Source organism: Electrona antarctica (genome assembly GCF_951216825.1).
Source record: "Electrona antarctica genome assembly, chromosome: 15".
Taxonomy (NCBI): Eukaryota; Metazoa; Chordata; class Actinopteri; order Myctophiformes; family Myctophidae; genus Electrona; species Electrona antarctica.
In genome coordinates this window covers 23,531,275-23,557,532 of record NC_136796.1, presented here as the reverse complement: position 1 = coordinate 23,557,532, position 26,258 = coordinate 23,531,275, and the positions used below count along the sequence as shown (strand labels likewise).

Below are 26,258 nucleotides of genomic sequence, written 5' to 3'. Positions count from 1 at the left end.
TATATATAAAAATATACAACAAGAAGATCAGCCGGGAAAGAGAAGAGACAGTTGTGGAAACAGCACGGGAAAGGGGTTTCAACATGCGTTTGTGTGTGTGTGTGAGAGTGTGAGTGTGAGTGTGTGTGCGTGCGCGCGCATTTGGGCATGCGTGTGCTGTGCCCACACATGTACTGTACGTATATGTCCTTGTACTGTATATGTGTGCAATTACCTGTTGTTGTTTTCAGATGGTTGTGTGCAAGTACATAAACATATGAGTCCACGAGTACATGTAAATGTATATATATATATATTTATATGAATCTATCCATGTCTTCTACAAGTCGTCGTTCTCAAAGGTGTGCAGGTAGGTTTTGAGGGACAGGACGTCGGTGTAGGTGAGGTTGGTGGCCCGGTACAGGTCCAGTCCCGTCAGGATCTCTATGTCTCGGACCCTGGCCGTGTGATGCTGCAGCCTGCCCTCCACCCACTGGGACTCGTCCTCGGGACTCTGCGGAAAACAAAGAGAGACCAGCGGTAAAGCCTGATTTATACTTTGGGGTGTCGTGGTGCGTTATTTTCGGTAAGCAACGTCAGAGCGTAAATGAACCCATTAAGGGGGGGTACGCGGGACCGGCCGGTGCGCCTGGGATTTCGGGTTTAATATAGTCGGTAAAACGGCAGCTATGGGAGGATATGGGAATTTTTTGGGAATTATGGGAGGTCGGAATAATGGGTGGACACCACCAGGGGACAGTGTAAGAATAATGGATGGACACCACCAGGGGACAGTGTAAGAATAATGGGTGGACACCACCAGGGGACAGTGTAAGAATAATGGGTGGACACCACCAGGGGACAGTGTAAGAATAATGGGTGGACACCACCAGGGGACAGTGTAAGAATAATGGGTGGACACCACCAGTGGACAGTGTAAGAATAATGGGTGGACACCACCAGGGGACAGTGTAAGAATAATGGGTGGACACCACTAGGGGACAGTGCGTATAAATGTTACAGCTAATAACACTGAAAGAGAGAGATAATCAGTAACGGGGTCAAAAGTTAGGTATTTTATCTCGCTCTTTCATACTTATTCACCTCTCTCTCTCTCACACACACACACACACACACACACACACACACACACACACACACACACACACACACACACACACACATACGATGCATGCACGCACAAACGCACTGCAGCTTCTATAGTGTAAATTAGTACAAATACATGTCCCATCTTGCCATTCTATTGTGATTAGATGAAACTATGTCATGTGGTGACTGACAGAGCAACAGGTAAATAGTGAGAGAGCTAAAATCCAGAAATGTACAGTAGAGGAAAGGTAATATCGATCCAAATCAAGTTTCGTAAATTCCTTAGAGGCAAAAAACTAGTGCTCAGCGGTATTTGCAGGTTTGTTCTACAGACATTGGGAAAGCACTGCACTCTGACCGTGTGGTGCGTTGTCCTTGTAAACTGTCAACATCTATGAAGAAAATAGTACTCTCACTCAGAATGGATACTTTTAACAGTCTGTAATTATGCATTACAGACCACAAGCATTCCAACCATCTGGCCTTCAGTGTGTGATGAAGGCCGGATGGCTGAATTAGATCAAATTCTGACTGTGCCCCGCTTGTTGAATCTCAAAACTCCAGTTCATAACACAACTTTTCACAGTGTTACAACTCATGAAATGCATTCAGAGATGTACCATCTGCAAAACAACGGGAAAACAGCGCCCTCTTTGACGTGAGTCAACAGTCTGTCTCGAGAGACTATACCCTATAAATGGGGGGTCTTGTGTATGAGCATTCTTAGCGTGGAAGATCTCTACATCATTGGATTTATGAAATGAAATGAAATGAAATGATTACTATATTTACCCAGGGTATCTGGGCTAAGCTCAAGAACTTGTTTCCAGCCAGGCCCTGCTCATAGAACACATTTCATCGTAGTGGTTCAATGCCTTGTTCAAGGGCACTTCAGCGGTGGTAATTTTAACGTGTCGGACCGCTGATTCGAACTGGCGACCTTCCGGTATCAAGACCGATCCGCTATCCGTTCGGCCACCGCTGCCACTCGTATCAGGCTGGGTGCTATTGGGCCTTGGCCTAGGCCTGATCTACCGGAAGATTTCGAAGATTCCGACAGGAGCAGATGAAGGTGCTCCAAAGCTGGCCTCCGTGGTGAACGACCTGTGCAGAGTGGTGGGATCTCAGACTGCTGCATTAGTGGAGCTTAATCGGAAGCTGGACACTCAGTCTGTGGCAATATTAGAGCTTAATCGGATGTTAGACTCCACCCGAGAAAGACTTTCTGAGAGACTCATTGCCCAAGACCGGAAAATGGACATCACCTTGGAACGTTTGACCACACTGCAAGGAACCTTACTGAGAGCGCAGCTTGACAGAGGAGAGGATGACTAAAGCGTCTCCTTCGCCTAAAAAATCCTGACAACCCGGCCATTGAATCGGATTCCCTTCATGGATAGAGAGGAGACAGCGGAGAGAAATCACGCGCCCCAACCCCCCACCCTCCCTCCTCCCTGACACCTGTTGTGTCTTCGGACTTGGGCCGTGTTCGTTTCCACTGAACCAGCCATGATAACGCAGGACTTTGAGACAACGTGACATGGCCTTCGAAGATATGCCGGGAACACACACTTACACAAACACATGAGAAATGAACATTCCACCGAACTTTTCTCATGGGCACACATGTCTTACAAACAAGCCGCCTTCTACCTACCCACCCCCGCCACTCCCCCCTGCTCCAGCTGGGTTATCTTTTCTTCCTCCCCCCGCGCAGCTCATCCCTTTCGAAGGTATGCGTGGGAGGAGAGCTTTTTATGTGCCTGGCCCAAGCCCCCACCTCCAACCCCCCCCCCATCCCCCGACCCAAGTTCATTCCGTGCCTGCACTATACAATGATAATTGTAATGTGATGTGATGTCTTCTTACCCCCTCGCCCCTACCCCCCCCCCCCCCCGCCCTAATCCCTCCCTATCCCCCCACCTCTTCTTCTTTTCTTTCTTCTTCTGAAGATGCAAGTAGGCCGGGCGCAGCTCACGCAAGCGACCAGCAGGAATAAGTTTGGTTTGATTGATGTATGTATATGTGTTTAAAGCCTTGTGAACTGCTGTAAAACCTATTGCCCTTCGGGGACACTAATAAAAACTAGAAAGAAGCAATTCTGGGAAATTGCAAAGTGTGGTTGCCTCACTGGCTGATATAGGTCCCTCCCGGTAATTTTGCCAGCCAATTACAATGTGAAGTCACCCTTGTGATCATACGTAATTCATTCATGATTCATGATTTTGGGGGATTTCCCCCCCAAAATCATGTTTTTGCCACAAACGGGTAATTGTTTTTGCAATTGTAGCGCCCCCTATGGATGAAAATGGAATTGCTTTTGGCTCTGCGTTGATTAAACCACCCTCGACATGTGATTCAGATTTGGGATGGATCGGACATTCCGTGCGTAAATTGTGGCATTTTTTGTAAAATAGGCCCCTCCCACTAACTTCGGAAGCCGATTACGGCCGAACGATACGGACGATCGAAATTCTGACTCTGCTGTTTTAATCGGATAGGTCCGGAGATCATGTGTACCGATTCTTGTGAGATTTGGACAAAATCTGTAGCTGGAGGATCCAAAAGTGTGTTTTGAAGAAAATTCAAAATGGCGGAAAATCTATCCTGACGCAAATGGGCGTGGTCTATATGTGGAGATGCGTCATGACCCAAGGAATCCAGGGGAAAAAAATTATTTTACGACCTACGGTTCAAGAGTTATAATGCAAAACGTAAAGTGGACTGTTATAGCGCCACCATGAGGCTGACCGATATCATTATAAGATAATTAATTTTCGCAATTATTATGAACCTCCCCTCCAAGTGTTGTAACTACAGCCCTTAAGGTCTCAGAGAAACAAATGGTTGAATGTGAGTTTTGGCATTTTCCCATTCAAGTGAATGGGGAAAATTAATTCACTAATTAATTAATATCAATTAAACTATACAACGGGAGGACTTCCGGTAGGATGTTGGAGGAAGGAGCTGCTTGATTAGCGAGCTCCCCAAGGTTGGTCAAAATAAGTTAAAAATACCACGTAAAAACAGATTCAAAACGAAAAAGGTATGACGAGAAATGAGTGGTGAACAACAAGGAAGCCGTAGGATAACTCGAAGTTATAAAGCAGATAAGCAAACTAAAGAAAACAACGACGGGAGTGGACTGGAAGAAAACGCCGAAAGCAGCATGGCGGAGAACTACACCGAAGTGATACGGGCCGGACTCGCTGATATCACCAGAGAGCTAAAGACTTTTAAAGAAGGTATACAACAGGAGCTAGCAACGTTTAAAGAAGAACTGAAGAGGGAAATGAAGGAAGAATTCACAATCTATCGTAAAATAGTGGACCGGGAGCTACAACAACAAGAGGAAGAGGTGACTAAGCAGAGGACGAACATGGCCGAGGCGCAGACACGGATATCGGAGGTGGAGGACTGGAGGACGGGAGCAACCGAGGCCATGATGACAATGGTGGAACATATTGAACAACTACAAGAAAGACAATTGAATGCCGAGGCCAGATCAAGACGGAACAACATACGCGTATTCAATTGCCCAGAGGATAGTGAACAAGGAACCTCTGTAATTAAGTATTTGGAGCAGTTATTCCACACGGAGCTAGAGTTACCAGCGGGGACTCAGCTCCAACTGCAGAGGGCGCATCGTGCGTTGTCACAGAAGCCAACTCACCCAACTGCAGCTCCGCGGTCCATTGTGGCAAACTTTCTTCAGTTCGAGACAAAGGAAATGGTGCTAAGAAAAGCCTGGGAGGCGAAGATACAAGTAGGAGATAAACAGCTCGGCTTCGATCATGATTATCCACCCGAAGTTGTGAAAAAAAGAAAAGACTATATTCCGTTCAAAAGAATGTTGAAAGCAAGAGGAATCCGGTTCCAGACGCCGTTTACGAAGATGAGGATACAGTGGCCTGACGGTGAGAGAATGTACAGAAGTGCGGAGGACGTCGCCCAGGCCATAGAGGAGAGAGGCTACATGGAGGGAGGATCCAGCCTCGACTCGACAGCGGGACTCGGCGCACCAGCGGCGGTGGAGGCGGAGGGTGCGAGAGACACGGGGACGGAGAGAGAACGACGACGTACAGGAGAGAATCACCAGCGGGCGCCAGAGTGGAGAAAAGTGGAGAAGAGGAGAGGAGCGGCGTGGAGAGCTAAGGACAACCTACGGATGTTTAGAAGGAAATAGAACATGATTTCTGCTGTAAAAAGAGGTAACATAGAGTTGGGTTGAATGAGGGAGGGGGGAAGAATAAGCGAAGAAGGTTTTTGTTTTGTTTTAAAAAAGAAAGGAAGGGATAAAAGGAAAAAAAAAAAGAAGAAAAAAAAAAAAAAAAGAAGAAAAGTTAGTATTAGTATACAGAGGGTGCCGTAGATATAACACTTTGATTTATTATTGGTATACAGAGGGTGCCATAGATATAGCACTTGGATCTTTTTTTTTTGTAATAGGATTGAAACCCCAAGTGGTCGTTTTTTTGGGCTTGTTTCATTGATTATACATTACCAACTCTGTGTAGGGAATAGGTTAGATACTAGGGCTTCTTTCATTATTTTGCATTTAAAATGTACCAACTGGAAGGGTTTGCTTTATTAGGTAGGGAATGGCTAGACACTGGGGAAACTCACAGGCTGAGATTAGTACTAGTTTGTCTAGGGAGGGGCCCCCATACAAGATGGGGACTATCCCCTCACCCTGTTATGAGGGTTTAAGGGTCACGGATGTTTTACATCGTGTTTGGAAGCTATGTGTTTGTTTTTTGTTTTTGTTTGTGTTTTTTTTGTCGACAAGCGGATGCAAATACTATAATATGACTAGGCAGGAAACAAATATGAAGGGAACTATAAGGAATAACAATGTCTAATATGTTGGGGATAATGTCGCTGAATGTAAATGGGTTGAATTCACCAGTTAAGAGAAAAAGGGTCATGTCAAAATTGAAAAAAGAAAACATGCAGGTTTTTTTCCTACAAGAAACTCATCTAAACAAAACTGAGCATGAGAAACTGAAAAGATTTGGATACAGGAACTCATATTATAGTTCATACAAAAACGGAAAAAGAAGAGGAGTTATAATACTAATAGCTAATACAGTCAACTTTGATTTTGAAAAGGAGATTAAAGATAAAGAAGGGAGGTACATTATTGTGAAGGGAAGAATAGATAATGAACCGGTAACTTTAGTAAATATATATGCACCACCAGAAAGTGATAAGAAGTTTTTTAAGTACATGTTTGACATTATAGCTGTGGAAACAAATGGTATTTTGATTGCAGGAGGTGATACAAATGTGGTTTTGTGTGATAAAAAAGATACAACAAGTAAGAAAAGGAGCAAGACGCAATTAGCTAAATTTGTAAACACATCGCTGAGTGAGATGGGACTGGTAGATATATGGAGGAGACTCCACCCGACAGATATGGACTTCACTCACTATTCGGCTGCGCACAAAGTCCATTCTAGGATCGACCAATCTTTTGTGAACATGGGAGATTGTTACAGAGTTGGGGAATGTGAGATAGGAGGGGCAGATCTATCGGATCACAACCCACTTTCTCTGAAAATTGGTTTAAATAATAGGAAGAGGCAGACAGCGTGGAGACTTAATATGGGTATGTTGAACAGTGAAGAGAGAAAAGAGAAAATCAGGACGGAGTTGAACACATACCTTGTGGAAAATAACAATGGGGAAGTGGACCCGACTATGGTATGGGATGCTATGAAAGCTGTCATGAGAGGTAAATTGATAGTGGAGACGGCACTAGTGAAAAAGGCTAAATTAGTAGCTTATAAGAAAAACAATGAAGACTTAAGGGCACTGGAACAGGATTACCAGAAAACAAAAAATGAAGAACTATATAAAAAAATGAAAGACTTGAAAGTTAAAATAAAGGATGCCCAATTAGATGAGATTGAAAGGAAAAGTAAATATGTTAAGCAAAATTATTATGAGGCCGGGGCAAGGGCCACTAAATTATTGGCTAAACGTATGCGTAAACAACAGGCATTGACCAATATTAGCAAGATTAGAGACCCTGAGACAAAGGAACTAACAACTGAACCAGAGGAAATAGAGAGGGTTTTTAAACGGTACTATGAGAAGCTGTATACACAGCCCGAACAGGCAGAGGAACAAGAAATGAAAACGTATTTAGATCAGTTGGACCTGCCACACATAGGGGTAATGCAGAATCGTATAATAACAGCTAATATTACAGCCGACGATATTATGGAGGCAATTAGTTCCTTTAAAAATAATAAATCACCAGGAAGCGATGGGTTCCCTGTGGAGTGGTACAAAATGTACAGAGAAGAGTTGGTACCTATGCTAGTAGCATCCTTTAATTGGACCCTGAAAAAACATAAAATACCACCATCTTGGTCCGAAGCAATAATCTCAGTAATACCAAAGCCGGGAAGGGATAAAGAGCAATGTGGGAGCTATAGACCCATATCTATTTTGAATGTGGACTACAAAATATACACCAAAATTATATCTAGGAGGTTAGCAGACATAGCAAATGAGATGTTGGAAGAAGATCAGACAGGCTTCATAATCAATCGCCAGACTCATGACAATGTGAGGAGAACTATACATGTTGTAGACCAAGCACAGAGGACTAAAACAAGCACTTTATTAGTGAGTGTTGATGCAGAGGCTGCATATGATAGGGTCAATTGGAAGTTCCTTTATGCTGTATTGACAAGATTTGGGTTCAATAAGGAAGCATTACAATGTGTAAAATCATTATACCAACAACCTACGGCTAGAATTAAAATAAATGGGAGCTTGTCTGGGAAATTCAACCTACAACGATCAACTAGGCAAGGATGCTGTCTTTCGCCTACGTTATTTGCGTTTTTTATTGAACCCTTAGCACAAGCAGTGAGAGACAATGAAGGTATTCAAGGTGTGACGGTAAACGGTAGTGAACACAAGATAGGACTTTTTGCCGATGATGTAATTGCCTTCCTCCAGAGACCAAATGACTCACTTCCTGTTTTAAGCAAGGTATTAGAAGAATTTGGTCGTTTGTCAGGATACAAGATCAACATAGCCAAAACACAGATTTTGGCTTTAAATTATGCTCCAAATGCATCTATAAGGGAAGCCTTCAACTTTAATTGGGAACAAAAAAGTATTAAATATTTGGGTATAAACATAACGAAAAAATTGTCTACATTATATAAAGCCAACTACGATAAATTAAATCAGGAGATAAAAAGGGATATTGAACGATGGGCTACTTTGCCACTAGACCTGAACTCAAGGTTGGAGGCAGTTAAAATAAATGTATTATCCAGGTTGCTCTTTCTATTCCAGTCCTTACCGGTAGAGGTCCCCCAAGGGCAATTTATTACATGGGACCGAATGATCTCTAGGTTTGTGTGGGCCGGGCAGAGGCCAAGGGTCAGATTTCAGACCCTTCAACTCCCAAAGGAGGGAGGGGGCATGGGTCTTCCCAATTTAAAAATGTATTATCATGCGGCCCAGCTACGATATGTAGGATGTTGGTGTAAACCAAATTATATAGCAAAATGGAAAGATATGGAAAAGGAATTCGACAAACATCCAATACAGAATATTATAGGAGACAAAGAAAAGTTTAAGAAAATAAAACACCGTATTGATCCAATCACCCTATTTACATTAGAGATCTGGTTTAAAATTGTTAAAAAATATAGGTTCGAAGAGGATATAAAGGTTTTAAAATGGATGGCATTTGATAGTTCATTTAAACCTGCAGGACATGATAAGGGCTTTAAAGTATGGAGCAATAGAGGAATGACAGCCTGGTGTGTTTTGGAGAAAAATGGGGCATTGGAGAGTTTCACAGATTTGAGTGTTAAATACATGTTGGATAAACATGATTTCTTCAGGTATCTCCAACTGAGGGATTATTATACTAAGGAAGTCAAGGGGAGGCCCTCCATGGAAGTGAATGGTATTGTCCAAATTATTAAAAATATATACAAGGGGAAAAATATTCGAATTATATCAGCAATATATACGACTTTGATGAGTGGCAGTCATTCAACAGAATATATTAAAAAGAAATGGGAAGCAGAACTAGACATAGAAATTACAGAAAAAGATTGGGCTCATATGTGGAAAATGCACCAATCATCTACCAATTCACGGATATGGAGGGAATTCTCTTGGAAGAATCTTTGCAGGTTTTTCATAACACCAAAAATTGTGAGCAAGCAGTTGAAGCAACAGATACAATGTTGGAGGGGTTGTGGAGATGTAAATGTGGATCACTCACATGTGTTCTGGAAATGTCCCAGAATTGAGCCTTTTTGGAAAGTGTTACATGATCAGATACAAAAGGTGTTGGGTTATGAGGTGCCTATGAAGTGTGATGTTCTGTATTTAGGAAACTTGATGGGGGGAAAGATACGAGGAGAGGATAGGTATCTGGTAAACATTTTATTGGCGGCAGGAAAGAAGGCTATCACAAGGAAATGGGGACAGAAGGAGCCTCCAACACAGGGACAATGGGAGGAGTTGATTCAGGAGATACAGCTCATGGAGAAACTGACACATCGCCTGAGACTGCAGGAGGAAAAAATGGAGGACAAATGGTCCAAATGGACAATATTCAATGACCTGATCATGAGCAATGAGGGTATGGGGGAATGAGGAACACCAGAATATGCCTAGGAATATGTGATGTATTGAGCAAGATTTGATATACATTGTCGACTTTTTTGTATTTTTATTTTTTGTTTTTCATGTTTGTATTGTGCTGTGTTATGTCCTTTATTATTGTATGTTTGTTCAAAAACAAATAAAAATCTAAGTGATAAAAAAAAAAACTATACAACGGATGTCTTAGCAAGGAGATAGCACACGATTCCCGATGAAGCCGGTCGTTTTGACATATGGCTCGAGTGTGTGCGGCAAACACTGTGGGAGGAGTAGCATGACAAAATAAAGTTTATACAGAAAGAAAAAGAAAGAAAGAAAGAAAGAAAGAAAGAAAGAAAAGGTAAGGGGAACAATAGTATGGTTGCCCATAGGCAACCACACTAATAACCTTGAACCTTGAACCTAACCCTTCTCTTGTCTGCTATTCTGACTTCAGTACTGTGAAATAAAGCAGATGTGACCTAAAATGACCATGTGATAGAATGAGTGACATTAATTCCAGTCTGCAGCTTCATCTTAGAGAGGATATGAAATTAGCCCAAGGAAATCTTGATATATATTTTGTACTGTCATAATAATGGTTTCCTGAGCTGAGGCCTGTTAGAAAATGGGTGTCCATTGATGTAGTATAGGCACTACTGGCCTCCAATCAGACAATCACATCTTGCCAGATCCTTCCTCCCTATTTGTCTGTCCCCCTTTCTTTCTTAGCCATCTTCCAGCCCAAGTTGATCAAAGAGAAATACTAGAAGTAGAGTCTGCTCAAGTAATACAAAACTACCATTAGATGAAAGTATAATAATTGGGCCAATTACGCCCATTATTCGGTCACTCAGTCCTCACTACAAACACAAAGTTATGTCAATTCATAGAATGTTTGTGACATATTTTGCCATAGAATGCTACAGCAACAATGTGGAACTGCATGTACTGGGTTGACATTTAACAACACTCTGGCTGGTGTCTTTGCCATTTGACACATTGATTGTGAAACCTATAAAAAGGCATTGTGTGAAACGAAAATAGCTCTGTTGTGACCCCGGTCAAGTATATAGGCCAGTTGTAGACTCCCTTGTGGAGGATGGCAAAACATTTTCTTTTTTTACTTTGCACGGCAACAGCGTCTGCTGTGACCACTAAAATATAATATCCAGTTTGCCATTTACCATGTGCCTACAGTACAGTATATCAAGTGAATGCAGAATTTAGTGTTTAACCAGGCTGAGTCAAATAAACAGACACAACAAGCAGTAGGGAGGCAGTAGATAAGGTCTAGGACAAAGGCATTAGAGTCCATTGACTCAGGGAAAAACTGAAAAACACAATCTGTACTGTGAGTAGTACATCACCTGAGAGCATTTCTCAGTAGAAAATCTATGATTCATACTAAGGCACACAATCGTATGCTAAAATAACATTTGTCTTAAAAATCTACTACAGAGATAACCACGCAAACTTGTGGAAGCCGAGTCATAGTCTTGAGACAGACCTCTGCCCAGCAATGATATATGTTTATCCTTACTGGTCTCATGAGTCTGTCTCGTGTCTCGCCACGGCTGCTTCCTTTTAAAAAAAAAAAGTTGTTAAGTTGGTTTGCATTTTTGCGGTACGCTGCTTTTCATTGCTGTGAAAGGACACTGTGGTTGAGAGGCATGACGACATGTGATAGATGAAGCATTGCATTAGTTCATGCAGGACATGGGAGTCATATTTGTATTAGCTGGCAGCCTGCTGACAGATGAGTTTCCATGCCTCACTTATAGCCCATTCCCACTAGCCTGGCACGGCCAGACTCATAGCGAGGGTTCACTGATATTTCCTCCCCGCATATGCGGGGAAGAATCTTCAGTGAATCCCCGCTATGAGGCTGGCCAAGCCAGGCTACATTCCCACAACCAAGCATATGTTCCTGAGTGTTAATTTAACTCCAAAAGTGAACAAATGGAACAAAATGGACACGTACAGTAAGTGACCGATCAGATCAATTTGTACACTCATGTTAAATTAACTGTAAATGCACTTCCGCCGGTCGCAACATGGCGCTAGCGGAAGCGCACGATGCACGTGTTTTAACCCTATTTTCCGAACAGTGCAGGTGTCCTTTATACACTTTGCCCCCCAGTTGTCTAAATATCAAATGATCATGCCCCTATATAGCACCGATGGGTGTGAACAAGGTGTGGTCTGGCACAGTGGAATGCTATCTTATTAAATAATAAATGGTGCCAGCCAATATACTACAAACTCTGCCATCTTAAAACATAAAATATGTACACATACGCACACATTTGGCATTGAGGTACCATGACCTTGAGTTTGACCTTTCAAAATCACACAAGGCCAGATGAAAGTCCATCTGTGACTTTGAATTTGTCTGTTTTAGAGGAATAGAGAATATGTACTGGAATTTTGTCCAATGACCTTGAACCCAATACATTGAAGCTCACTGATCTTCTGTGAATGTGATTATTTCAAAACAGAAAGACAATTATTCTCAGTTTGAAGTAAATTGGAGATAAAGAAAAAGAGGTTTTGACATTTTTCGTGAGCTTGACTCATCCATCCATCCATCCATCCATCCATCCATCCATCCATCCATCCATTACCCCAAATCCTGATCTAGTAAATTGGAGATACAAAATAAAATAAAAAAGCTTTTGACCTTTTTCGTGCGGGACCTTTGCCGTTCCAGAACATTTTCTGACATTCCATGGAGGTGCATTCCTATTAGGTAAGGTTGCAGAGAGACTAACAGGCAGTCACACTGAAGGAGATAATAATAATCTTTCCTGGAAAGAAAAAGGTTTGTTTCCTGGAAGGAATAGAGCACCACAAGATGTGTTCCTTCAAAGTGGTAAGGAAGATCAAAACAATGCTTTCTTTCCGCATGTTTCAGAGAGGAAAGGTGATATGTTTACAGAGGTGGAAATCCCATCTCATCTCATCCAATCCATCTGTTGGGGTCTTTCCAAGTTGTAAAGTTGATTATGCACATGCCTGTCCTAACATGAACTGATGGTAACCTAACCTTACCCTGAGCCTCTACAGTTAACAGTTACACTATACACCTGCCCTCCAGAACTGTACATTTACTGTTCAAAATCTGTCTGTAAGAAAATAAATCACATTGTGATCATTGGTTGTTTAACCCATTTAAACCTGGAGCAACCTATACGATGTGTCTCATATTGCTATACGTGTAGCAATTTAATTATTAATATTTATTTAAAATTTTGAATACGAATTTGAAGGTTTTCAGAAACCTTAGGTTAGGGTTTTAGAAGGCGATTTTAGAATCGGCCTCAGGTCCATCCATCCATCCATCTTCAACCGCTTATCCGTAGTCGGGTCGCGGGGGCAACAGCTCCACCAGAGTGCTCCAGACTTCCCTCTCCAGAGCAACATTAGTGACTTCCTCCTGGGGGATTCCGAGAAGTTCCAAGGCCAGTGAGTCGATGTGTTTCCTCCAACTGCGCCTTGGTCTGCTCCGGGGTCTCCTCCCAGTGGGACGTGCGTCGAGGACCTCCCTAGGGAGGCGCCCGAGAAGCATCCTAACCAGATGCCCGAACCACCTCAGCTGACTCCTTTCCAGGCGAAGGAGCAGCGGCCTCAGGTCTAAATGGGTTAATCCATTTAGACCTGAGGCCAATTCAATGTTGACAATGTTTTCCTCTTTCTTACATAATATTTGACAATTTGGTATTAAACAGGTCTTTAAGGTCCTTAAATTGTAACTTTAGAAATGTGCAGATGCCCTGCATAGGCCCGGTTCTTCCTACAGGCCGACGAAGCAACGGCTTCGAGCGCCATGGGGGAGGGGCGCCAAAAAATAAATAAAAAAACATTTTTTTTTACTCTGTCCCAACTCTGTCTGCACCGTGTCCCCCCAGTGCCCCCCCAGTGCCTCCCCAGTGCCCCCCCAGTGCCTCCCCAGTGCCTCCCCAGTGTCTCCCCAGTGCCAGTGTCCCGCCAGTGCCTCCACAGAGCCTCCCCAGTGTCCCCACAGTGCCTCCCCAATGGACCCCCAGTGCCTCCACAGTGTCCCCACTGTCCCCCCAGTGCCTCCACAGTGTCTCCTCAATTTTTGGGACAGAGTAAAAAATAAAAATTGCTCAGGACCGGCCCTGCGGCTGCATACACTTATACTGTATGCTAGTTTGTTTACTGATGACTGAGTGAGAAAACAATGTAGACCCCCAGTGTAGAAACCACTGCCTTTGAGGACGACACATCATAAGTAGGTCTTGACTCACACCGAGCTCTCATCCATAACATAATCAGCATTTATCTGATTCGCTTTGTCATTGATCCACGAGCTGATTCATTCACTCGCAGTCAGTGACTGACCATGACAGGTCAAAAATTTTCAAATGACTCACTCACATGACCTTCAACTGCTGAATCATCACCATCTCCCTTTCATAATATGCATACTTCCTCTCCTAAGTCTATTTCACTTTTAAATGGCTCCGGTAGGCCGGACGGCTGAAGGCCTGATACTATGTTTTCACTCCTGTCTGTCTGTCTGTCCGTCCGTGTGGATATTTTCTCTGGAACAGTTCTGATCAGCATGACATTTTGCACTTTATTTACTAGTTACTTTATAGATTTTGATAAAAAACAACATTAACCACTTCAGACCAATTTCAATTCAATTTGAAAATGGCCATTCTGCAAGCTCACAATGTGTTGCGACACGTTGTGAGCCATAATGAGTACTTCACTTTTGGTACTGTAAGTATATTTTGGTGCCATTACCTTTGTACTTTTACTCAAGTCAATTTACCAGACTTTTACCTGTAAAAGAGCGTTTCTACATTGCAGTAATTGAGTCCTATTTTTCCACCACTGCTATTACAAGCACAGCCACTCAACACTTATAGCCGTATACTGCCACCCGGTGGCCGAGCACTCACATTGCAGCTCTCGTGGTTGGTCTCTCGATGGGGGATGAGGAAGGAGAAGACGTTGAGGGGACCGTCACACTCCTCCACTGTCTGGTTCAGCTCCTGGCAGCTGCTCACCACCGTGTAGTAGTGGGTGGGGACGGGAGGCGAGTCTCCTGAGACACTACAGAGGACACAAGAAGACATGTAGTAGTGGGTGGGGACGGGAGGCGAGTCTCCTGAGACACTACAGAGGACACAAGAAGACATGTAGTAGTGGGTGGGGACGGGAGGAGAGTCTCCTGAGACACTACAGAGGACACAAGAAGACATGTAGTAGTGGGTGGGGACGGGAGGCGAGTCTCCTGAGACACTACAGAGGACACAAGAAGACATGTAGTAGTGGGTGGGGACGGGAGGTGAGTCTCCTGAGACACTACAGAGGACCCAAGAAGACATGTAGTAGTGGGTGGGGACGGGAGACGAGTCTCCTTTCTTTCTTTATATGATGATTTCCTGTTTTTATATAAGTGCATAGCCTATTTGTATGTCTCTAAATGTTAGAAAATAGCACAATTTTTCTATACTCAGTCTGTGTCTCATAGTCATAGGAGGGCTGTGGGCAGTTCAGAAACCTGTCCACCAGTGACATCATCGATGGGGAATCCAAGCTAATAGAAACGGCAGGCTTCCTATTCCTGAAAAGTTTCAATGTGAAAATGGAAGCCACCGTCCGACTCCTCACGATAATAAAAATCTAAATATATAAAAATAAATCTGTCTAACGATGATGTCACCGGTGGTTGGGTTTCCGAACTGCCCACAGACCAAGTAGGGAATAAAAGTACTATTTTATCATGAACATTAGTGAGGACCAATTATATGAAGATAGGTTGAAAAGTGGTGAAGTGGTTCTTTAATCATGGTGTGTCCACAGTAACAGTTTTTGTATTGACTTTTTTGTATTGACTTGACTTGAAATGTACCCATTCTTCAATCCTGAGAAACTACAGAGGATACAAGAAGACAACATGTAGTAGTGGGTGGGGACGGGAGGCGAGTCTCCTGGATACAAGAAGACAACGCGTGTAGTGGTGGAAAGTAACTAAGTACATTTGCTTAAGTACTGTACTTAAGTACAATTTTGAGGTATTTGTACTTTACTTGATGTTACATAATCGGTGACTATATATATTATATATTATACAGTGATTATATATTATATACTACAGTGATTATGGTAATACGGTTATTTGGCAGTCACATGCTGTTGTTGTATAGAGTGCTGATTGAAGTTCTCAGTCACAGGTCTGGTTGCTGCTGCGGTGCTCGGAGGTGGAGAGCCATCCACCTTCCACCTGCCCACCTCGTCACCCTGAGCCTATCATCAAGCGGAGGGCCGGCCTGTGGAAGCCTATTTAAGCGCAGCTGTGACTGGAGCTCATTGGCATTGTGGCTCAGTCTGTCATACTGAGAACATGCTGTCCAGGGAGCTGTGAAGCTATATTGTATAAAAAGCCTACACTAGGGACTCTGAATGTTTGGAGCGCCCTACGTGTCTGAATAGTATGCCTCTGTCGCAGTGTTGATGTTACAAGCAACTATACTTATGTAATGGTTTAACTGCAAAGGTATAAGTTAAAGGAGTATGGGAGCTTGCTTTTTGTAAACGTCATTCTTTTGATAGGCATAAGGTAGAGTAGAGAGTTTGATCATTTGTAACCCTTCTCCTTTTGTTGGCTAGGTTTAAGTAGAGGGTTCCTTTGCATTTAGGTTAGGGAATAGGTATAGTTTGATTTGTTTGTTTCTCTGGGTTGCCCCATACAGCCATTTTTGGTCATTATATAATTTAAATAACATTATCTTTAAGTTACTCTGCTCGATACGGCTCGAGCAGAGTGCTCAGCCCCAGATATTTGATTTGGTTGGAAACCCATTCAACTATCGTTAGTAGTACGTCATGGTTGTTTAGATAGAAGATTATATATATATATATATATATATATATATATATTTATACCTTTTGTAATTTATTGCGTATCTTCTATGTGTATATAACCTTATTGAAGCACTGTGAATAAACAACAGTTCACTTTCCAGCCTTGTTGCATCCTTTAATGACCCCTAGACCTAAGGGAATGTAACACTTGAGTATTCCCTATTTCCAATACTGTTACTTCTAATACAAATATTGTACTTTTACTCCACTACATTTATTTGAAAACCTTAGTTACTAGTTACGTTTTTAGATTATTATTACAAAACGCACGAACCACTACAGCAGCACTATATATATTAGCTATTTAATGCGTCGTGATGCGATGCATTAAAAACTAAGCTATGATGACTATGACTAAACATATTGAATTTCAGTCAACAAATAGAAACCAGATATGAATGCTGGCGGGGACAGTTCTGGCTCACAGGTCACCTTTGCCTACCACTGCTAAGGCCAGTGGTTCTCAAAGTGTGGTCCGGGGACCCCCAGGGGGTTCCAGCCAGGGGTCCCCAGCAAAATGTTAACACATCACAATCATTTGAACCCCTTTATTCATATTTTCTATGTTGGCTATTCAAAAATAGCACATGCTGCTCTATGCAGTAAGTTAGGCACGCTCTTAATACAGAGCAAGAACAACAACATGGTAATACATCAAATACATAAAATATAGTCATAAGTAAATTAAGAACCTAACATCCGTCTAACAGTAGAATATCTGTACAATTAAACTATGAGTATAAACTAGACTTGAGTGCTATGTCTACATAAAATGCAATCTACAGTAAATTACATACATTTAGCCATTGCATACGCCTGTAAGGTCGTCGAGCCTAGGGCAGGTGCTACGGCAAGTGCTACAGGCTAAAATTTATGAGTCTGCAGTTCTGATTGCAATGAGAAGTTCATTCCATAGTTTTGGAGCCAGAATGGAGAAGAGTCTGGGACATGTGGAGCGTCATCCCGGCTGTTTTTGTGAATATTCTGCGAGCGGGGGAGTTGTACCTTTGTATCTGCTCTGTAGTGTCTCTGAGGCCGTCATGGTTGTTATCAAACACGGGTCCAACCAGTACGTTGGCACCGTTATTCTCCTCAGCGTAATGTCTCAAAAGCGTCGACTGGAGGTAGGCCCAAATTCCTGCACATAAATTGAGGCAAGATATAGTTAAATATACCTAATGTATTGTCAGAGAAAAACACAGAAACCAGCCAGGTGGTCAATAGAGATTAAACGTTAAAAACTGAAGGTGCTTCTAGGACCAACGGGAACCGTGACTGAAAAAGGAGAAAAGAGCCGAGCACTTCAAAAAGGTCTGGGGGAGAGGACGTCAGCTCATATCGGCATTGTTAGACAACTGATTCTGCTGTGTGTGACATCAGACCAGAGCTTGATCAGCGAGAGAGAGAGAGGGGGGGAAGGAAGAGAGAGGGAGGGAGGGGGAGAGAGGGATGAAACCTAATCAACACGTAGCTTGTCAGTACAATAACCCCAATGCTTATGTGGCGTGCGCACACACACACACACACACACACACACACACACACACACACACACACACACACACACACACACACACACACACACACACACACACACACACACACACACACACACACACACACATTTTTACATTGTTTTCCACATCCATATAAATAAAGAACAAATCCTCTGTGTGCACGTGATCATGTGTGTTTAGAGAGCAGAAAGAGAGAGATTGTGTGTGTGTGTGTGTTTGAGAGAGAGAGAGAGAGAGAGAGAGAGAGAGAGAGAGCAGATAAGCTGCTTCTCTCTCCAGAGACAATGGGTGTCAGGCTGTCCTTTCTCTTAGACCTGACCTCATCAGACTGCCTTCCTCTTCTCTCCCTTTCTCTCTTCCGGACCACTACGTCTATCTAGGTTCTCACTTTGTAGTACCACTTTCGTCCCAGAAACTTTGGTTTACTGTACAGTTCAATGTCACCATCATCATCATCCTTTATTTTGTCCAAGCTAGTTAGTTTAGAACAAAATCATGAGCCTGGAAAAAGAAAGAGGCAAAATACCTTCTGTGGGTACAGGGAAGGAAGGAAAGAAAGAAAGAAAGAAAGAAAGAAAGAAAGAAAGAAAGAAAGAAAGAAAGAAAGAAATGCCAGCACATATAAACGATTCAAAATCGATTTACAATGTCAAGCTCCCTTGAATGAGCACCTTGAATGTGGAAGAATTTTCAATTGGGCAGATTTTACTCTGAAAAGCCCCGCCTTCCATTACCCCCCAAAACCGGGAGGCATAATCTTCCGTTACTACCTTGCGCTGTCACATCTAAAGTCTCTTTAGAAGCGTTTATAGAACAAGATGCTAGGTTAAGTCAGAAATGAAGACAGAACATTACCGTTTTGATCAAAACCATGGAGAGTGCTGAAGATTTAGAGTTATGAGCCACTTTAGTCGGGCCGTAAACAAGGAAGTGAACAGCAGTGCACATGCGCAAAACATTTCTAGGATCACTGAAGGCATGGCAAAAAAGAATACACGCCATAGGCACCCCGCGGTTTTATTAGAAAAGACGTGCATACACGTCCTTAGCACAAAAGGTGTTAAACATTGGTTGTACTGAGGCCGTCTTCCAGGGACACCTCTGCTGACGGGAAGGACAGATTAAAAAGTTGGGAGAGGGAATGAGCAATTAATGGGTTTTGCTCCTTTGTAAAAGATAATAACCGACTGGTTAATTGGGATCAAGATTAATAAACTCCCCAAAATCCTGTCCTCACTAACTGGGGCTGGACTAGGAGGGATGGAGGGCAAGGAGATTTTGTGAATGTGTTCTTGTCCCTTGCAACCCTTCATTAGTAATGCATTTACTTATAGCTCTACCACTTACAATAACAAAAATCACACCCCTGTGAAGAGAGGGGCGCTCTTATCATCGTACATCATCATGACGTAAATTCTCCATTCATTGTCAATGGGAATTTAATTTCCGTCCTACATTTAATGTGTAGGACGGAAATAGCAGCTATCCTTCACTGCAAAGAAGACAAGCAAGGAAGAGTGCCACTTACTTTTGAAGGCAGGGTACATGGGGACGGTGTTGGTGATGAGGGATGCATCATATTTGGACTCGGGTGAGGTGGCCAGCTCTGTTCATGGAAAGAGTCACACATTTTCACACAAAGAAAAGAAGAAAATCATAGTAGTCAGTGCAACAATTCTGTTTCTTATTTTATAATGTTTTTAGTTTTATGTGTAGACATATGCATACAGTATGTAGAGACCTATGATTAGGCTTAGAATTGTGTAGGCATTTAGGTGAAACCATACAGCACCGAAGTCTGACGTCAATATTGGTAGAGTACTTTTTTATTTGCAATGTAATCCCCATAGGTGGATTTTAGATCGCCTCATAAGAACTGTGTTTGAAGAAAAAAAAAACATCATCCCGACCGTTTCACTCATATGGATATGAAGAATCAACTGACTGAGAGAAAACACTATTGTTACTGCTGCTGAGAGAAAACACGATTGTAACTGCTGCTGAATTAGTTACATTTTCACTAGAAACAGACCACATGAAATATGACTGACTGAATGTCGTAAACGATACAGAGCCACCTCTCCGACAATTTCGCCGAGACAGTTTGTTTATTTTTTGGAACACAATTCTTATATGAGACGATTTTAAGATGACCCCATGTTATTCTCCATACACTTCCATAAACCAGGGAATGAGCGAGTGACGCCAGGACTTCGGCGCTCTATAGCCCAAACTTCACAGATGTGAACAACAACAGCAACCCACCTGGTGGATAGAAGAAGCCATGTGTCAGTGTGTGGTGCAGGCTGTAGGCTGTACATGTCTGGCTGTGCTCTGGAGACACGCGGGGGTCCGCTCTGATGCACTCACTGCTCACTGACACCTCCGGCAGAGGAGTCAAATCCACCTGAGGCAAGGACAGAGAGACCAGTAAAGTGTAAGAGTGTGTGTGTGTGTGTGTGTGTGTGTGTGTGTGTGTGTGTGTGTGTGTGTGTGTGTGTGTGTGTGTGTGTGTGTGTGCGTGCGTGCGTGCGTGCGTGCGTGCGTGCGTGCGTGCGTGCGTGCGTGCGTGCGTGCGTGCGTGCGTGCGTGCGTGCGTGCGTGTACGCGTGTGCAACGTGTGCATCCCCAATCACAGCATATAAAACACAACACATATAACGAAAAACAATATCGTCACCCATATGTGTGTATACCAATACACTACAGGATGCATATTGTGTACAGTATAGGGTGGTATATAGTACAATGTGTGTGGGTTAGAGGCTGTACCACAAGTACACACGACCAATGTCAAGAATATGCATACCGTATGCATTTGTGATGTGTGTGCATGTATATGTGTGTGACTGTGTGTGTCCTCTGTGCACAATTATATGTGCAGCTGTGCCTTATAAAACTGGAAAGTGTTACGCAATCTGTTTATGTTAGCGTTTGATAAACAGCCTGCAGGGCGAGGTAAGTACATTTATTGGTGTTACTGACCCTGTGTTGTTTGTGTTTGGATGTTTGTGAGCATGTTCCTGCACGCACAACCATCTGGTAAAGCTGTGTAAAGCATGGCCTGGCCTATTGCAAAACACATGCTCACGCGCCTCACCTAGGCCACATTTCTGTTATGAAATTGTCCCTAAATGTGACCTAATGGCCTATGTCAGGAGATGTCAAATTAGACACAGATTATTGCACACATGTGCAATAATTGTGCATGTGTTTGTGTATGTATTAGGTTTTTTGTGTATATGAGGAGTTTATTTTCTTGAACAGCAAAAACGTATGTCTGCGCGTGCGTGTATTTACCTGTTTAGATAGTGTGAATGCTGTCCAGAGAGGCATGGCCAGTTCTTTGCTATATCCACTAATAAAGTCCACATGGTGTAGCAGGCTGTACTGGGTCTCATACAGCACTGCTGGTCGACCAAACGGCAGGTGGGTGATGTCTGGGAGAGAAAACAGGTTATTAAGACTGAAACTGTCTGATGTTTTATCTTAATGGCAGGACTTGAAAGACACATTCCTTGACCATACAGTGGGCCTTATACAATGTTTTTATTGTGCATAATATTATCCATGAAAGCTCCAAACCTACTGAAAGCATAGACTCCATCTGGGGCAGGGCTGAACACCTCAATGATCTCCTCCACCTTATTCTACAACAATGAAACACACATTGTTGCCAGTTAGATCGCAGGTAATATCAGACATCGCATGTTGTGATTCACCTTCCAAAGACACATTCAAACTGAAGATTATCTTGAGAGACAAAATATGCAGAATGAATCTGACTAAATTGTGTTTTGTGAACTCTACTTTGCATGTAATGTAACGCACCTAAAGCCGCAATCTGTTTTGACCAATTTGTGTGGTCGAGTATGTTATTACAATACAACTAGACACATCTGTAGTAGTGTGAGGCGGTCCCCCTGCTTTACTCAGGGGGAATGTAGACCCTGGTGTCGGGTAGGACACCTACTGTACTGCTTGACTAGTAGCATTGCCTGAAGCTCAAAGTGCAATATCTCCCCAGTCAAAGCGGGCATCTTAGCAAAACACAGACACAGGAATACCAAACCCCGAAAGACATATAATCTTACAGACCACAGCTTTAACTGATAAAAATACACATAACGTTAACTATGAACACTTTGGTACAAACACTACTAACGCATACGTATGTATGCATGTGTGCGTGGCGTGCATTGCATCATTGCATGTCTTTTTCAACATCCTCCACTCCACTGACTTCATGGTCACAGCTACAGCCCAGGTCGGCGGTGGCGGTGGCCTCGGCACCAGACGCAGGTGACGGCGCCGTGACCTCCTCCGGCATGGTGGGCTGGTGCGGTGGCTCCCTCAACATGTCGTTGAGACTGCCATACGTCCCGTTGTTAGGGGCTGGTTTTAGGCCTAACAGATCTGACAGACAGTAATAAAGAAATAAAGAAAAAGCCAGCACTCCTTCTGGTACTTTTAATTCATCATGCAGCACGGACAATCAGACAAACCAACACGGGCGCGTTTCGGCGGCCGGCAAGCCTTCATCAGTGTGTACTGTGTATGATACACACTGATGAAGGTTTGACGCCGAAACGCATCCGTGTGCTGGCTATTTCTTTATTACTGTGAATGCTCATGAGCCGTGCACCCGGTAAACTGCATATTCTCCTCTTCTAAGCTCTGACAGACAGGGTACACAAGGACATTTTGATTCTATTCATTTACACAGGAGAAACACAGGAGGTGTAGCTTCTGAGGGGGTGGCGACCAGAGTCAGGGGCCTGCCTCACATGGGTGAAACACTGTCACACTGGATCTGTCTACCAGGGCTTATACCGACACTTAAACACTACAGTATATGAGTCAGCGGAGTCCCTCAGGACTCTCTACTTGTGTATTATCTGTTTCCTGTTATTGTGGGGAAATCTTTTGCTGAAAATAGCCAATCGACAAGCTTTAAAGAGTTAATTCAGATTTTTTTACTTAAAGTTGTAGGAAATACTTGCCATTAATATAGTGGTTGCAAAAGTATGTGGGAGTTCTGCTCTGGTTTTGGTGAATATTAAGTAGTTCCGGTCATTTGGTGGGGGGCACTGGGAGCCTCATTAGAAAAAAATTAATCCGGCCAGGGCCATGGCTCAGTGGTCCAGGCACTTTGGCTGGCAACTTAGTCTGGCAGTGTGCCACGGGTTCGACTCCCGATCCCGACGGCCTTTACTGCATGTCTTCCCCCCATCTCTCTCCCCATTTCCTGTCAGCCTACTGTCTGTCCCCCCATAAAAAATATAAAATAAAGGCGAAAGACACAAAAAAACATTTAAAAAAAAGAAATAAATTAATCCACAAAACTAGCGTCATTTGTATTGTTGACCTATTTCTACCATATAGCACAACTTTCGTTCAACTTTGACCCCTCTGTCACATGGATTTAACACAAAACAGAAGTGCGGGTATTATTATTATTACTTAACCACGTAATCCATATATACTTATTAGCTTGTAGAGCTTCTATTTCCACTATTGTTGAATAAAAGAGAATTGTTAAATTGTGATTATATCAAACATAGATAGTGTACATTTCCCAAAAGGAAATGCAAGTATTTAATTCAGTCTGACCAGAAGCAGAGATAAAAACATATCCCCCACCGGCCATAAAACATTAACGGCCAGAGGGAGGATATCAGAAGCAGAAATACAACGTGGGTGACTCCGTGACTTGAGCATTAGAGGAAAAGACAGAAGCTCAGTCATTTTGAACATACTCACCACACATGACGTTGTATAATTCTATGTTTTCAAAGGCTGGTACTTGATTCTGGAACTTGAAGGATGGCCCATGGCCCATGAAGATTGTCTGCGTGAGGGAAAGGTAAAGACATGTCATGAATAACTAATTAAGATTATACACAGTATATACTGTCCGCCTAACCACCTAACTCAATTCTTTCCCCAGAAATCAGTAATATTGAACACCCTTTATGTCTGTGTGTTGTTTCGAAAATATTGAAACAATGAAAAGTAGCGCTTCTGGCAAAACCTCTTAACTCCTAAATTAAAACAGCTAACTCCCTAGCTAACTCTCCCCCTCTCATGCAAGTAAATGGCAAAATATAAAGTCACAACACCAACTTTAATGAGGCTGTATTGCTTTGTTTTCAAACTAGGTTTTCTTCATTTACTGATAAATGTAACTTTTTCATTTTCTGAAAAATGAACATTTTGGAGTTTGAAATAGAATAGAATAGAGAACAGAAAATAATAGAATACCTTCATGCTGTTGATCTTGTTATCAAACCCGTGGTCACCAGAGAAACCACACCCTGTTCTCCTCTTCTCTGGCATTATTCTGAAACAGATCAAATACATTACTTATTTCTTACATGGTATGGGCTTATACTATACAAAACAAACACTTCTATGAACCACTTAACTGATGTTGAGGTACACATGAGCAAGGCAGATTGGTATCAGTGTGTAACAGGGCACTGCTCAAAAGGATGTGAAGCCTCAAATGACCAAATGCTCCTTGTCGTTGCTGTCGGGCATAACACTCTTATCGCCACATTCTAACTTTGTGTTTTTTCGTAAATGAATGACCTACTGATATTTTCACAAATTGGTACCACTTTTTACCAGCTGCTATGCAATAGCAAGCTGAGTCTATCATCTAGTATCATCGATGTGCAAGCTAGTCCTCTAGTAGTCTAGTCCTGGTTTTCTCATTGGCTGACGTAGCTGTGCTACGTCAGTCCAGTTCATAATTCATGTATGTAAGGGAATGAAAATGTATGTAAATAGCACAAATTACTTGGCGATGTGCCACTTCCTGTCCATGAGCAGGTGCACATCCTCGATCCTGCGGTTGTTGGCGTAGTGGAGCCTCTTGGGCAGGTGCTGTTTCAGATACGGCTTGAAGTGCTGCGTCGGCAACTTACACTGAAGCGACAGCAGCAGACAGTAGGGGGTAAATGAGCTGGCCACGCAGTCACACACACACACACACACACACACACACACACACACACACACACACACACACACACACACACACACACACACACACACACACACACTCTCTGACCAAACAAAACTGTACAACATTGTGCGCATGTAATGTAAGTAGTAAGTACAGTGTGTGTGTCTATGTTTGCCTGTAGGGCCTATATGTCATACGATGGCATTGCTTGCCAAAAATATTTTTTGGCAAGCTTTTCTGCATCACTGCTATTCACAATGCGGCTTCTAGTTAGCATTTCTCAAACGCACTGTCCCCATTACTACGGTACACTGTGTGTGTGTGTGTGTGTGTGTGTGTGTGTGTGTGTGTGTGTGTGTGTGTGTGTGTGTGTGTGTGTGTGTGTGTGTGTGTGTGTGTGTGTGTGTGTGTGTGTGTGTGTGTGTGTGTGTGTGTGTGTACAGTCTGCACACGCATTCATGTTTATATTGCAAACTTACAGTAAGGTTGGCAACCACTATTTTTGGGTCATCTAGAAAAGGGAAACATAATATTATGTTATTAATATTATTGTGAGAATTGTGCTGATAGCTGATAGAAAATAGTCAGCATTTAAAATTACTGCAGTCAGCAAAAATAGCACCAAGGCCTGCTCTCTGGCAGATTTGAAATGATACCCATAAGCTGTACCAACACTACTTATTCAAGAGGAAGGATGTTCAAGAGACGCTGCTACATTGTTTTGTTTTACAAATTTTGAGCCGACAATCTGCCTACTGCACAGTGTGAAACCCTGTCACATTTAGCTCTTAAAGCATATAAACATAGAAACACTGAGGACTTTTACTGTGTAAATATATAGTTCAAATCAAAGTGTCAGCAGAGCATCAGATGCTGACTGTGCGTCCACAAACAGATGCCACCGCAGCAGGCTTACATGTGGTTGAGCTGGGGTCCTGCGGTCGTATCCGGCCCAGGGACCCAGGGAACAGCTTGATCTCGTCCAGGTTGAGCGGATAGCTGCTGAGGAACTGAGTCATGTCACAGCCTGCCTCCTCCATGCCTGGGAGACACAACAAAAATATATATAATAATAATAATATAATAATAATAATATATATTCCGCCAGAAGCAGTTGCCGGTTGGATTCTAATTGGCGG

General features: G+C 42.8%; 1 protein-coding gene across 1 annotated transcript in view; it reads right to left on the bottom strand.

Moving 5' to 3' along the window:
• Positions 1 to 319: 319 nt before the first annotated feature.
• enpp2l (ectonucleotide pyrophosphatase/phosphodiesterase 2-like) overlaps positions 320 to 26,258 on the bottom strand; it is a gene marked incomplete at both ends in the record, with an annotated part of 57,421 nt that continues 31,482 nt past the window's right edge. The window contains 13 exons of the mRNA XM_079522018.1: positions 320 to 493; positions 14,661 to 14,814; positions 17,635 to 17,767; positions 19,675 to 19,752; positions 20,412 to 20,553; positions 21,447 to 21,586; positions 21,736 to 21,796; positions 22,390 to 22,562; positions 23,910 to 23,997; positions 24,411 to 24,489; positions 24,952 to 25,079; positions 25,599 to 25,630; positions 26,036 to 26,161. Of these exons, the coding sequence (XP_079378144.1) occupies positions 320 to 493; positions 14,661 to 14,814; positions 17,635 to 17,767; positions 19,675 to 19,752; positions 20,412 to 20,553; positions 21,447 to 21,586; positions 21,736 to 21,796; positions 22,390 to 22,562; positions 23,910 to 23,997; positions 24,411 to 24,489; positions 24,952 to 25,079; positions 25,599 to 25,630; positions 26,036 to 26,161 (1,508 nt within the window). The remainder of the gene's footprint in view (positions 494 to 14,660; positions 14,815 to 17,634; positions 17,768 to 19,674; positions 19,753 to 20,411; positions 20,554 to 21,446; positions 21,587 to 21,735; positions 21,797 to 22,389; positions 22,563 to 23,909; positions 23,998 to 24,410; positions 24,490 to 24,951; positions 25,080 to 25,598; positions 25,631 to 26,035; positions 26,162 to 26,258) is intronic.